General features: G+C 37.4%; 1 protein-coding gene across 2 annotated transcripts in view; it reads right to left on the minus strand.

Annotated features, from left to right (window-relative positions):
* Window positions 1-1942: 1942 nt before the first annotated feature.
* The window catches only part of LOC124877008, a 30240-nt gene continuing 16534 nt past the window's right edge, over window positions 1943-15648 (minus strand). For both annotated transcript variants that reach the window (XM_047380104.1, XM_047380103.1), the window contains 12 exons: window positions 15495-15621; window positions 15021-15126; window positions 14635-14840; window positions 13611-13792; window positions 13456-13524; window positions 13208-13356; window positions 12139-12253; window positions 11872-12059; window positions 11608-11749; window positions 11394-11520; window positions 9692-9862; window positions 1943-5752 (listed from right to left, as the gene is read on the minus strand). In XM_047380104.1, the coding sequence (XP_047236060.1) occupies window positions 5729-5752; window positions 9692-9862; window positions 11394-11520; window positions 11608-11749; window positions 11872-12059; window positions 12139-12253; window positions 13208-13356; window positions 13456-13524; window positions 13611-13792; window positions 14635-14840; window positions 15021-15126; window positions 15495-15621 (1606 nt within the window). In that variant the 3' untranslated portion in view covers window positions 1943-5728. The remainder of the gene's footprint in view (window positions 5753-9691; window positions 9863-11393; window positions 11521-11607; window positions 11750-11871; window positions 12060-12138; window positions 12254-13207; window positions 13357-13455; window positions 13525-13610; window positions 13793-14634; window positions 14841-15020; window positions 15127-15494; window positions 15622-15648) is intronic.

Here is a 15648-nt window from a genome sequence, read left to right on the forward strand (position 1 = left end):
TGAGACAACATGTGTTGTGAATTGGCGCTATATAAATAAACTGAATTGTATTGAATTATTATGCTATGAAAAAGAATGATGGCAAAAATACAGATGGAAGCCTTTACCCTGATGCTAGATACAAAATTTGAAAGCAAGTAAACACCCTAGTGTGTAACAGGAATGGAATATTACTGTATAAACATGTATGTTTTTTGCTTCATGCTTTAACAGATCCAGTGTGATGACTGTGATAGATGGTTCCAGGTCCAGTGCCTAAACACAAACAGCACAGAATGTGAAAATGCAAAAAAAGGGAACTGGAAATGTCCATTGTGTTCAAAGTCTGAACTGTGTTCAATAATGTTAGAAATAAATTGTTATAAATTATATGTTGGAACTGTAGATCTGTCAGATTGCTTTAACACTGTGTCCCATCTGTCATGTTTAGAATAATAATTTTAAAGTGCATAAAACTATTTGAAATATGGTTGGGAGGAAGATTGCCACCTTGAGAGAAATTCACCGTTAAACACCATAGAAAAATAAGTCTGGGTAGCTACTTGTTTCATGGAGCATGCTTTAGCTCTGTCAGCATTGCGTCAGTTGTGGCATTGTGTATATTTTAAACTGTAGTACTACTCTGCGTCATTCCTGCTTGTACTTTTCTGCTTGATGTTCATTGTAGTTTTTCCAATATAATACTTTTTGTGGTACTTACTCACACAGCCCTTGGAAAATCAATAGCAAACTACTCCACCTACTGTTGCAGTAGCAGGATTTCAACTCCTGTAGACATTTCAGCAGTATTAAAAGGGCAAATTTCAGCTGTACAGGAATTCAGGTTAGTGTTTTCCACTGGAAACGCATTTCAAGTTGCTACTGTTTTCTTTTTTATCACATTGAATTAGCAATGCAAAAATAACATTACTTTTTTACTTGAAACTTCTTTTTGGTTCTGACATTTATGACACATCTTTACAAGCCAGGATGTAGTGGTTAGCCAAAGGCACCACCAATTGAAAAGAGAATCTTCAATTGAATTGGGTATGGAAAATGTCAAATCTGAAGCATGGCTAAAAATGCAGTTGAACTTGGCTATCAACATGTTTCAACAATTTGCATTGTGTTGACTCAAGTAACTTTAATAAGAGCTGGCAAATGGTGATTTTGTAATCAATCACCAAAATACATCAAGCAAAGTTTTCAAAAAATAAAAAGTAAAAAGAGCTAATTTACAGTCATGTTTTTGAAAAGTTCCTTCAGCCTTTGATGTCAAAATGCTACTCATAACTCACAGCAATGTTAGTAAGTGCTCTCTCCTCAAGCAAAACTCTTTACTGAAAAATAAAAACGAAAACATTTTTGAAGTAATTTTAAAAGGATTTAATTTTTTTTTAAATCAAAACATATTAAAAAGCAAACTTAATTAGTAAAATAAAAAATCAAAAGTCTGTAAATGAATTGTATTCTAGTTTATATTTTAATAAACTATTTTGATTACATTTTGGTTTTTCAAAGTTAATCAAAAACTATCCTTCATGAAAAGGATAGTTTTTTTTAAGTTTGTTTATGGTGTGAAAGGATTATATTTGAGAGTATATGATAATATATGTAAAAGAGTTTGATGGTGTTTGTGTTAGAAATTTAGATTATGGTAGTGTTTCTCAGAGGGTTTGGTTGTCTTTTTGCAAATTAACAATTGTGTTTGTGTGGGAATATATGTAAGCATGCTTGGGCAGTTGCAAGTTTTGTATCATGGGGCCTCTCGTGCCTTCCCTGTGTAATGTAAATTACATAAATTGCATTTAAATTGGTATTCATATAAAACAATAAAAAAGAAACTTTTTAAAACTGTTAGATAATAGTAAAGAAGAAAAGCTTGCTTCTTAAAAAGCACTAAAAACATCAAAATGATCTGGTGGAGTCACAAAACGGGCAACAAATAGCATAGAGTCGCTGCTGCATGGTTTATCAAAACATTTTAATTTCTTGAACAACAATACAGTATGTCACAGAAAAATCACAGAGGAATTAAGACAGGTCTGGCTCAGGTTTTCTTCTAAGTGACTTCTTTTGGAAACAATGAGTGCAGCATAAATCAAACAAGTGAAAAGGGAAAAAAGAGCATCGTTACATCCTCCAAATAGTACTAATGAGGACAAGACACCAGAAACCTCGACGCCAATAAAAGTTACATCCCTAAGAGTCTCTGCAAAAGTGTCAAGAGTTAACAACTACAGTTAATGCTTATCATAAAACCACTAATGCCACACGAGATTATGCATTTTATACAATGGAATGAAAGTACAAAAGAAAAACAAAATCTTGTATTGTTCTCTTAGTTACAGTACAAAGACATCATTCCATTTGCGTAACCAGTAAACTGTGTTGAAATGGTTCTAAGCACCAGATGGTTGAGTTGAATGAATCGTATGTCCATACATCAATATATGCTGCTTGATGAGGGGGCACCGAGGCAAGTAGGGGTCTAGCACCATGAATATTAAACTGCCCCTCTGATTGCACTTCCCCTATCCACACACTATTACCATACTACACTTTTAAAATACCTTGTAGCTCCTTATCAAGTGAAGTATCCTTTGATATGCAATAAATACATAAGCGAACCACCATTTACAGTATAAATAATGTCACCATTTACAATTTATCATTTTCTCCAATATTCAAAAAACAGAAATAACATAAACTAACAAAATAGGTATAAAAGTGGGATGAGGTTTCCCAAAGCAGTAATTTAAACTAGAGTGAAACATGATATCAGCATGTATTAGACAATGCCAACAACAGAAAAACAAAAACAAATGACATCAACAAAGCCGATTCTTGATTGAGAACAAAATTATCTGAAGCAGATACAGTATGTACAGAAAATGGTGTGCACAGACTAATGAGGCCAGAGCTGGGCCCTGAAGCTTGGCATTTGAGGGCAAGTCCTTAATATCATTGTTATACCAGTGATACCACACTTCCATTTAAAAATAATAAGTCCAGTTCCGTGATTAAATTAATCATCCTGCACATACTTAGGTCTTTGTGTCAATCTGCAAAATACTAGGAGCATGTACAAACACTGTCAGAAAGCACAAACAACTTCAGTTTTCTGTGGAAATTGATCTGATTTTAGATAAAAACAAACAAAGATGATTGCTGATTTTGCATTTACCATTTTTGTCACAAAAGAAGTAGTGAGTATCTTGAAATCCTTTTGATTTGTAGTATTCTGATATTTCTAAACTTGTTTTGACAGATTAAAACTGTATCAACCAGGAATGTCCTAGAGGGGGTCCCTGACTCTTGTTAGCCTTGTTACACCCATAGTGTTTACTAGTGACCTCATTCATCATAGCCCATGTTAAAAAAAATCCATCTTTATTGTGTGCACGGCTTGCAATACTCTATTATGGCCTGGGCACATTACTTGGTCAATCTTTGAATTTAGATTTTCCATAACAATCTAACTATTTTTGACCCCCTGTACACTCATGTTCACAATAAATAAAGAGTGTTCTCTTAGTTACTCACATGGCGGCTGCAATGTGAGCTGCTCTGTGCTCATATATATCTAGATAGCTACCATTAGACAATAGATTAAAGTCAATAAGTTTATGAAGCAGGAGACATATTTTTCACGTCTTGTTTAAGCAAGATTAGATAAATTAAACAGAACTGCACTGATGTACAGTATGCTATGAGTCAAATTATCAACAAGTCATATATAAACAGAGAGTAAATTTGCTAAGGTTAGCAAACTTGCTAAGGTTAACAAACTGCGACACATTAATGCGTTTTCAGCCAGAGACCAACTGGAGGAGTTTCTTAAAGACAGCAGATGTATGTGTCAAGTCATGTCTTGAGAAACAAATGATAAATGCATGTTTTAGGTGATGCTTTGTCAAGACAGTATAGTAGCTCTTTGTGGCTTGCTGACCCCATGTTGGAGCTTCATATTAAGGCTGGCATATAAAAACTCCACAACAACACCAGTTAGGACAAAATATCTGTCACTGTCAAGAAAAAACTGAATAAAGAGGCTGCAATACTGAACAGGAATGAGGTATCAGCAAATGCCTAATTAACTCTGACCGGTTTTGAAGGACAAAGAAAATCTTAATCTGGAGGTGAATAGATACTGTCACGCTTCTTTTGAAATGGAAATGAGCCATTGTTTCTACTATGCATTTCAATGATCGTTAGGAAAAGGTTGACATTTCCAAACTATAGATTTAATTTTGCATGGGTAGTCTTCCTTTGATTAAAATCCTGAATTTATCTAACGTCAGACCTATTTTGACCTCATCTGCATGTCACTTAGCTAGTGCTGATTTTTCTCCTTAAGCATCTTTAAACTGATACTGATGGCATGGCAGTAATTTCACTATGTAAATCCAAACTTTTAGATCAAATTAACAACAAATTATTGTTGATTAAAGAATTACATCTGAGCATTTCCAGCCTTTGGCAGTGTGTGGAGCTGAAGTTCACCAGGACAACGGTGCAGATCACGATGGAATTGCAGGAGCTGTTCATTTGTTTGGCATCACTGGTTGTTTCATTTAAAGTTTAAGATTATTCCTATCCTTGCACATCTTCCTTTATGTTGCATTTTACTGACACAAACATCAGTGTTTAACCCCACCCAATCTCCCACTCTATGACTCTGTCTATGCACACCACTGTGTCTCCCATAAGTTCATTCACAATATACAGTTCCTTATTTTCTCTGTTACCTATAAAAACAAAAACATAAAAAAAGAGGTATAAAACTGGGATTCTTATATTCCCCATTCCAAAAGTAAAAATGACACGTGTACGTCGGTTTTCTTGGTGTGTATCGTACAAATCACGCTAACCATCATTTTTGCTAGACCTGTTAAAAAGTGAACACAATAAAGAAATCCAATTCTTCTTCTACACAGGTGATTTCCAACTATGACTGAAACCATATTAGTTCTCACGTAAACCCGTATTTTAGAGAAACTGATAAATTTTTTTTATTTCATTTACTAGTACTTACATAAAAACCTCATTTGTGTATGTTTCGTCAGCTAATTACCTCTAAATACAGTTCAAAAGGCCAATGTGGTGTACTTCTAGGCTGGTAAAACTTTGCAAGTATCTAATGAGAATAAATAGGATTGGTATAGCACCTCAGAGAGTTTACAGACAGGAATTACAAATATCAGTTTACCTGAATACCGCAACAAAACAATTAAAAACAGAAACCAACACCATGCCAAATGTGACAATCAGCTACTTCCCCTGCTGGTACAATAGAATCACAGCAAATTAATGGACATATAGAATAACTAGATTGGTGTATAAAAGTTCTACTGAATTTGCATAAAAGTACCTGAATCAATACATAGAACCGGCTACTAGACGCTTTTGAATCACAGCAGTGTCCGTCGAACATATATAACCTGATTTTCAGTGGTATCAGTGCTCTCATTTTTTTTAACCTTTATTAAATGCTTTTTGTGAGAAGAACCATTCTAGTCATTCTATTTCAAAACACACGTCCAATCTGCAGCTGGTATGGGGAAGACGATGAGCTAGAGTTGGATTGGCTGAGTATCCGTACCTTATTGTGTGATGTAAACAATACTGAGTAAACGTGATTGGCTGATTGAGAGAGCATTCGTTGAAGCGAGCTGCCTTGGAGACATCTTTTGTGCTGCCGTTAGAGTTTTGGTTATGCTGAGAGATGTGTGACGTGGAGAAGTCCTCACTTTGAAGGAGGCAGAGGGGTCTGAGAGGGAGAACAGAGAAGAGACAAGATGTCAGGTGGATAAGCTAAGAAAAATGACTGTCCTGCATGAAGTAAATTGTATTTGATAACACAACCACAAACATTTGTTGCATTTTTGAGCATTAGGAGGTTTCACAGCTGAATAGTTTCACAGCTTGTAAAGCAGAATACAGTGGGTAAAAAAGTAGTTTGATCTACTGTTTTTGTAAGTCGGTCCATTATGAAGAAATTAAGAGTCTCCAATTTTATATTTATTTAATTTTATATGGATATAGACAGCACACCAACCAAAAATTCAGAGAGAGGACATTATTTTACAGTCGAGAAATAAAGACATTGATCTTCTAGCAAAACATAACCTGATGGAGAACCCTTTGTTGGCATTATATCTGTAACATGTACTTCAAGTTGGTTACCAAATTTCCACATTTTTAGAGCTAATTTTGGCCCACTTATCTCTATAGAAACTCACTAAATCCTTTAGGTTTCTTGACCGTGTCTTGGCAATTCAGCTCTTCTACTGACTTTCTACGTGCTTGAGCTCTGAAGACTAGCTCAAACACTCCACTTTAATGTGACTGTTCTTTACACACTCCTTTGTCTCTTTAACAGTGTATTTTGGATGCTAGAAAATCCATTTATTAACCCATCGTCAGAGTTCTGGCCAGGGGAAGAAGGTTCTTGTTCAAATTTCCATGGTACACGGTCCGGTATATTGGCCTCACAACTTATTTAGGTCCTCTTGTATCCTTATCAGAAGAAAATCCCCACACGATAAGGTTTCTACACCAATGATTGTCTGTGGTGATGCGTTCCTCACCAAGCATTTCTCTTTTTTCCTAGAAGGCAGTTTGAGTTGATTCCATTATGGCTGGTTTTTATGGCTCATCTGACAACTGCATTTACTTCAAAGCCTTCCTTGAACCATTTTTATATACATATTTACAGGGAAACTAAAGACAGGCCTGTACATGTACCTTCCATAGCAGGGGACCATTACCGGTAACAATGTAGTGTTTTAACAATGTTGTTTGTGGTGAATGTAGTCATATTTGACTGAAAAAAGCACCAAATTATAATGTTATTATCCATGTGCCAGTGGAGATGGCATATTATAGGATACACACTTCATTTCTCGTATTACAAGCAAAGTGGGTCAAGTTGATGACAAAAAGCTGAATTTCATTTCTCGCTAACCACAGCACTTGCTCCCAAGCCTTTACTGAATCCTTAATGTTAACTGGCAAATATTAAGACAGGCCTGTACATGTACATTTTTAAGGAGGGACCTTGTAGACTCTGCAATATTTCATGGTGACTGTGGTCCAGCTGCCTTCATGTCATTAACAAACACATTCCTAGTTACTGTGCTGATCTTGTGGCTCTCTTATGGTCAGCCAAGATCCTGACTGCCACAAGACAATAACCACACCATCATATCTCACCTTCTTACCATGCTTCTTGTTGATGGTCATCTAGCCAATTCTGACCATGTGCAGACATGCTTTCTTGTGTCTGACCCAGTTTGACAGGTCTTTGGTTCTGTCCACAGTAGTGGGGAGATTGGAATGGAAAAAGTTGTGGGTTTTATAAACATAAGAGAGACATTAAGATCGAGAACTGTAACTAATCAATGGATGGATGGATGGATTTAATGGAAGGTCGGACAGACAGATAAAAAGGCGCCAGAGAACTAATCTGAGAGAACCAGATTTCAATGTCATGCAAATCTGAACTTCTATTTAACATTTGTTTCTGGGTTTTTGTTATCCCGTCTCTCATTAAGTAATGTGTTTGGTTACAACACAGTCTTTATGGAACTATTAAATTTCTGTGCAGCTGGTGGCTGGAGTTTATTGGAGAATAAATGAAAATCATTTTGGAGACACTAGAGATATGTCCCAGACAGTTTCCACTGTGAACAATTAGCTTGAACTGGCACTTATGTGAGCTGAGGCCGTTTTAGACTGGAATTCAATGCTTTCCTTATGCATCTTGAGAGGTGACAGGAAATGATGGGCGATAGATAGGAAAATGACAAGGAACAAGGCTCCAGTTGGACATTGTAATTCTTAGCTGGCCAATGAAAACACTGGTCGGAAAGATCATACTGGAGATTTTACATAATTCTCCTGCCAAAAAAGAAGAGGAGTAAATGAGGGTTGTGTTTATTTGAAGTTTACAGGCAGGTCAGAATGTAACAGTTCTTAGCGGTAATTATGAAAGAAACTCTGATAACAGCCAAACGTTTAGAAGAGTCAGTTGAATTGTAGTGATCCGCAAACAAAATGGCCAAGAGAGATTTCAATTTGTTGTAAACAAACTATTTGCATAATACAAATAAAAATGGTGATATTCAATCGGTGCCACTGTGCCCTCTGACCACCATTAGCATGCAAGGAGGTGAAGTGTCTTGCCCAAGGTCACAACGATTGAGACAGACGGAGCGGGGGCTCACACTGGCAACCCACTGGACCTGGGCCACTGTAGAATCTTAGATATCTGATTGAAGATTGAAAACTTTGCTTGCATGAATTCTACACAGAACAAGCATACTTACTTTACTTGAGCCATGCAAATCAAAAACATTTGTAAATGGATGTACAGTTGTGGTAAAAACAAAATGGTAGTACACTCCCTTTCATGTCTAGGGTTTAATTCATTTTATACATATCTAAGACTTTTGGGATGTACAAATGTTTTTCAAACTTTTCTATTTGAGCTTTATTCTAGAAGTAGGTCATGTATACATTTAAAGTTTAGAAATGATAGGGGGTATACATTCTATTTACCATGACTGTAATACATGTTTAAGGTGCTTCAGTGTACAACTACAAACACAAAGCTATGCTTTTTAGCATTTTGGTATTTATAGAGTAACACAAGGGAACAGACAGATATTGGCAAATTTGTCATAGTAATAAAAAGTATAGTAACCTTCTTTCAGCCAGCGGACCAGCAGTGAACAGCAACAGGTGAAAGAGGTAGTTTTACTAACACAGTCAATTCCCAGTGTAAAATGGGTGTGGTAAAAATGTTTGAGGTTTTGATAGTGTAGCTATTTAAAACCTACAATATTAAAAACTGCCCTTCTCCTCACAGAGAATGGTTCTCAACAATGGTTTGTCTGGGTCACATAACAATCACAAATGTTTTAAAAACGATGCCCTTTAGAGAAAGATTAGATGATATCCACATATGTCTCCCAATATTGTTCTTGGCAATGGAAGAATTTCGGTGGGAAAAGAGCATGGATGCAGGTCTCAACTGCAAACAATTAGATCACAAAACCATCATTTATAAACAGCTGATATAACAACATGGAGAGCCAAAATAATTTTTAGAACACTATAATATGAAGTTACTTTCACAAATACTACTCCAGTTATTACTATGCAGATAAAAATGGCCTATAATTATATTGTTCATAGGTGGTCTTAGCTCCTCTTGAATTTAAGGTGTCTGGGATGGACTATAACACATGCAGGTGTGTTTCGATGACAATAATGACAATAATAACTAAGCTAGAGTTCCTTACTATACATGTAGTTGCACCAATGTGGCTTACAAAAGCCATTTATAGTTCTGACCTCATTAAAAAAGGCATGCAGGGTATAGCTATTGGCCTAAATGCAGGATTCCTCTAATCAATTTGTTGTGAATTCTGTCTGATGAGCCTATGCTTTTGCACTCTTTAAGAATGGGATAATCACTTGGTTTGTTTAATGCCGGAACGTCTTTAAAATGCTGTGATTTAGAACAGCAGCAAAAGCAACGTTATTCTAAATGTCTTCGGCTGCTATTAACAACTGAAAGGTATGGAATTTAATACTTTCATAACATCAGCCAAGCATGATAACATTGATATTTACCTTTAATTTCGAAGAGGACTGTTGGACAAATTGTATTAGTTCCTTATTTCTTACAAGTGGTACTAACCAGCACGAAATTGTCGTAGATCTTCATCAGCTCCTCCATCCGATACTGTTCCAGCACCACCACTCCCGCCAGACACGAACTCTTAGCTCGAGCGCAGTCCTCACAGTGCACAACGTAGGTCTTCTTACTGCTGTTCTCACTGGTTACTAACAGCAGGTTAAACACCTCCATCTGCACAGAGACATGTTTGGCACTTAAGTTTGTGATTTATTTCAAAGGGTAGTTATGGATTTTTTAAGTTAGGTTCTGTTTAAAAGTTGTAAGCAGGTAATATCTTACCAATAAATCCAGATTAGTTGGCAGTTGATGTTAAAGTTAATGTTAAGTCTGAGAGGAGCCAAGACAAATGCAGATTCCTAACATTTTAAATAAATCTATTCTCAGAAATGTCATTGGAGTACTATCTCATATCATCATCATCAAATCAGTTAGGCATTGGTTGGTTATTTAGTTGCTCCGAGAGCCTAGAACTAACAGCTAGTCCAATAGTGACCAAGATTAATGTAGTGTCAAAAAATATCTTTGCAATTTATGATAAGACTATTGTATGAACCTTCCAACTATTTTCATTTTTGCATTGGGTAGTTATTTAGTTGGTTCTGGACAGAAAAGCTATCAGGTGAGAGAGACAAAGACCAAACCAGACTTGTACCGCCTTAAAACAATTGCAGTCTTGAAAACGTCATTGCAGTTTATGCTGATGATAACTGATCATTATCTACATGGAAATCTGAGGTAGGAGGGAATGCGCCATTAATGGCGTTACAGTGTTGGACATTTACTGAGAACGCACTATAAATCTTTTTCATTCAAAGTAACCTCCTTTTTACTTAGTTTTACTATAACATCAGACAGTTACTCTGATTGGAAATATTTTACATGCACCAGTCTCAGAATGCATTTCTATCATCACCCTTATGGACTTTGGTTTATTCATTCATTCATTCTATCCCGCTTATTCCATAGTGGGTCACGGGGGAGATGTTGCCTATCTCCAGCAGTCTACTGGCGAGAGGCAGGGTACACCCTGGACAGGTCGCCAATCCATCGCAAGGTAACACAGAGACATACAGGACAAACAACCATGCACACACCCATTCATGCCTAACGCCAATTTAGAGAGACCAATTAACCTAACAGTCCTGTTTTTGGACTGTGGGAGGAAGCCGGAGTACGCGGAGAGATGCACAGAGAGAACATGCAAACTCCATGCAGAAAGACCCCCCGGGAGTCGATCCCAGGACCTTCTTGCTACCAACTGCGCCACCGTGCAGTGGTTTATTCAATCACTTTAATTTTAATGTTAGTGTAGACGTCTGCATTGGATTCGGTATACAGTCTGTCTAGAGTTTTATGTTTACTAGATCCTGTTCTGTTTAGATAGTGTCCCTGTTATCTATGTATTTAGTAAGTATTATTTTCAAGCCAATCTCCTCAGTTCAATCACTCCTCAGTTTATGTCAGTTGCTATACCATTTTTGAGATTAGCATTGTTTAAGGACAGTAGAAGTCTAATTTGATCTTGGCCCCTCTCAAAATTGCCATTAGCTTCAGTCTCTAGGGCTAAATTTGAATCTGGATTTATACAAAATGTTTTCCCCACTGAAGGTAACATATTAGTGGCTTACAACCTTTTAGCAGAACATCACTTCAAAAACCTTGAATTATCCCATCACCAGGAATAAACAGAAGTGAGACTCACATCACACTCATTGCAGTAGTAGGCCGGCTCATCCTTCACGCGACTCTGGTAAAAGATTTTCTTTCCGGCAGCCTCCAGCTGGTCTCTCAGAATCTGGATGTGCTTCATGGATTGCATGAGGCAGTGTCTGAGTAGAACGGGGTTCACAGAGAGAGGAAGGTATCAACAAACATTCATCCACCCCCAGACATAATTATAGTGACAAACATCTTACTTTATCATCTTGTAGGTGTCCTCGTCTGTGATCTTGATGGTACGAGCCACATTCCATGAAACATGGATCATGGGAACAATCGACTTCACGTTTTTCACCTCATTCCACTCGAAGCGCTCCAGGGCGAGCTGATATTGGTATGCTGTGAAGACCAAAAAATAAATAAAAAATCATACACAGTTATGCAGCTGACACAAGATGAACAATCAAAATTAACAGCATAATCAGGTTTTACACATCTGCTTCCTTTTTTATCTAATTTACCGTTGAGAGGTCCCACATTCCAGGCTATGTTGTTGCACCAGCCCACAGCTTGAACCCAGTGAACAGTCCCAGCATTGATCCATACCAGATCTCCTGGTCTCTGGATGAAGCGGTACACAGGGATGTTGGAGCTGTAAAGATCCTCGAGGACTGGCCACCAGGACCCCGTAAGATAGTCTACTCCATGCCTGTTGGAAAGCGTCAATCAGGCAGCAAATTAGTCTACAGACAATGCTGCTGCACTTGTTGACTGAATTTTATACTCACTTGTCACAGAATTTGTTTATGGCGTCCCAGTAGTTTTCATGGACAGCAAACCACTCACAGTCTCCAGGCCCAATATTAATGTTGACGGAGCAGAAGTTGTTGTTCTCTTGATGCCCTGATGAAAAGTAAAAGCCATTTATTGACTCAAAAAATAAATCAGAGCCCTCTCTAAAATCTAGAGTTGCAGCAATACCCTTGATTGGACAGTGGCCAATCAAGGGTATTGAAAATCTCTGACCTGCCGATTGTGATTTAAGTAAATTCTTATTTTTCTTTAAAGCTTATGAATTAAAACATGTCTATTTTGTGTATTAAATTGAAAATGAATATGTAACTGTTTCAATTCGGTGTATAGCAAATTATAACAATTGTTCAGCTGTCTCTGCATCACTGAAAACCTGCAAAAACCTGAAAACCTGCAAATACAGACACTTTCTCCTTTACTGGGCCAGTTATAGCTCGCCAACGTTTTTCTTTATTTTTAATTATCTTGCAAGCCTCATAATACCACTTTCTAAGATCTGCAAAAAAAGAAATGTGTTCAATCTAACATAAAAATAAAACTGACTGGTACCTGTTAGGTTGTTAGATTATTTACTTATTTGTAAACTAAAACAGAGCCTTATTATCTATGCCAAACGAAATAAGGTCCAGAGGAAAGAGAGCAGTCTGTGTGACACAGCTCTGCAGTCAAACAGCATGTCGGGTGACATCTCCCGCTTTATTCAGAAGTAGTAGGCTGAATGAACAGTTTACTCAGAAAATATATTTTCTTTTCTAGAGGTTTCGCATACCCTTTGTGCTTTCTATACATTCATTTTAAACACCTCATTGATACTGAAAACTCAGTCTTCTTCCCTTTGTAAGAACTTCCAAACCGAGACATGTTGCTGTCAACCTGTTTATACCTACACTGTATATGGTGCGCTCACTGATTTGAAACAAGATCAGTGTTTCGGGTTTCCATATGGCTAATCACCAGCCAAGCTGGTCAAGCATTAAAATATCCAGTTACCAGCAGTTCATCTGTTAAAATCAGAAGTGACTTTGAGGTCTTATGTATACTGACCTGGAGTTCGGCTGCCTGGAACCTTCATGTACAGCTGCACAGAGTTCATGCCCAGAATGGTGTGACCAACAAGACTGAGCATGTTGTTGTTGGATTCCACTCGCATGAAAGCAGGGAGCTTCAGAAGCTCCTGCAGCTGGGGCTTCCACCTTGGAATAAAAATCATTTAAATATGTAAGGGATGGCTAGTAATGTGATGTAGCAGTGATACACCATGAGCTCGGCTGAATATAAAAACTGTTCCTTACCTTTTAGGGTCAGACAGATCAATGTTGGTCCCAAATTTAATGATTTTTCCAACTGTTTTCTGCTCTGGGCTGTAGAGGAAAAGGGAAATCTGAGATGAATATTATTTATTCAGCAGGGATTTCTTTACATAGACAGACCAGGATTGTTTGCTAACCTAGGAATGCTGGTGGAATTAGCCAACTGGGGTTTACTGAGAGAAGTTGAGTTGGGTTTATTTGTCGTTGAGCTGGGATTGACTTTACTGCTGGCTAACATCAGAGCAGGTTTTGTGGTTGCTAATGAGTCTGCGGTCTTGTCCTCTTCTTCTTCTTCCTCAGTCTCGCTTTCTTTCTCCTCCTTTAACACGTCAACAAAAACGACTTAAAGATTATGGCAGGATTTCACATCATAGCTTTAAAAGTTCGTCTTGCAGAGGGACAACTTTGACTAAATCAAAGTGTGCGTTTTATGTACAATTAAATGAACAATCTCTCACTTTTATGGTAGTTTCACTGTAATAGTCACTGACTCCAGAAATAATTTGATTGACTACAACCCAGTAGAATTTGGGCTTCCTCAGTTTGGTTATGTGCCCATGTGGAACACAGATTACTATCAATCATTTACAGATACTCCTCATTCTGTGTAATATGTGCTATGTGTAGCTTTCTTTCAATCTAACATTCCCATCACCATGGACAAGACCAAGAAGCTATCAAAGGACAACTCTTGGTCTTTTTGTAGAGCTGCACAAAGTTGGAATGGGTAAAAAGATACTCACCAAGAAGCTTGGTATGAAGGTAAAAATTGCAATTAAACCAACTACCAGAAGAAAGAAATAATGTTATCACTAAGTTCTATGTCATGTCTTTCATTGATACGTCTTGTTTAATTGAGACAGTTTTTTTGTAAGAAGATAACTTACAAAATATGCTGGGATTAAATATGTATACCCTCCTCTCTTAAAGGAATCTCATGCAAAAGGAAGTTCTTGCAGTTAAATGGTAAGGTCTTAGACTTGTTTGAGTTATATTTCCAGTATTAATCTATTAGAACATTTACTAGAAACCTTTGGGCCTTGGTGTTGACAGCCTCATGTCAAAAAGTTCTTACATGAAATTCTGGGACTATAAAACAGGTTATTCTTTTTTCTAACTCCTATAAAATAATAGCTTATTAGTACAGGAGATAATATATACCTCCAAGCTCTCTTGGAAGCTGGAGGCCTGGTACTGAGCATATTTGGCAATGGTGGTGTGCGATCGACTGCTTTCGCAGGGCCACGTTTGTGCAGAGCCATTTAGGTTCCAGTTTTCATCAGCAGGCTGTTGAACCTGAGTTCTCACTTCCACAGCCTGGTCGGAATTGGCCTCCACCAGCGACTTGGTGGAGAACAGACCAAGATCTTACAGAAAACAAATTAAAAACCCCCCCAGAAAACATAGTTAATCACCAAAGAAAAAGAAATATTCAAGCTACAACTACAGAGTTTCAAACCTATAGTTTTTCTCATCTATCTGTTTTTATTGCATTTGCACTTGAATAAAAAAGAATGGAATGAACCAGAGCATGAGCTGAAACCTACTAAGGCGGAGGGAGCCAGCCAAGCCTCGGATGACCGTTACAGCATTTTTGGAGTCTGTGCAGAACTGAAGCAGAACTGGAGAGAAGGCATCCCTCTTGCTCTCCAACTGCAGAAAAGTAGTCATGAATGTTGGAACACACACATATAAACAAAGTGTGTTTTCATGCATCACGATATGATTTGTTTTCAGTATGACTGAATTGTTTTACTAGACCTTACTGAGACTTTTTGGACCTTATCATAACTAAAACGTTAAGGGCTAAAATAATATTGGTGAATCCTAAACCTGGCCAAACAATGAGTCAAATCAAAATCAAACATTGAGTAAAAGGAAACATAAAAGAGAAAACCAAGTCTTTTCAAGGTTGTGTTAAACTCAAACAACATGTTTGTGGGTCCTGAATTTTTTTTAACTTCCATTTCTGGAGCCATAAGAAGAAAATCAAACAAGGACACTAATTAGTGGGCACTCACATAAATGCTTGGTGTGGGCGGGTTCAGCTTTTCCCGTGGAATGGGAATGTCGATGGCAATTTTAGGTTTGACACAGAACGAGGGAAGCAGGTATGACTCCTTGAATTTCCCCTTCACACTTGCACCCCTAAAATACACACACAACAACAGAAGT

The sequence above is a fragment of the Girardinichthys multiradiatus genome, chromosome 11 (assembly GCF_021462225.1).
Source record: "Girardinichthys multiradiatus isolate DD_20200921_A chromosome 11, DD_fGirMul_XY1, whole genome shotgun sequence".
NCBI classification, from domain to species: Eukaryota; Metazoa; Chordata; class Actinopteri; order Cyprinodontiformes; family Goodeidae; genus Girardinichthys; species Girardinichthys multiradiatus.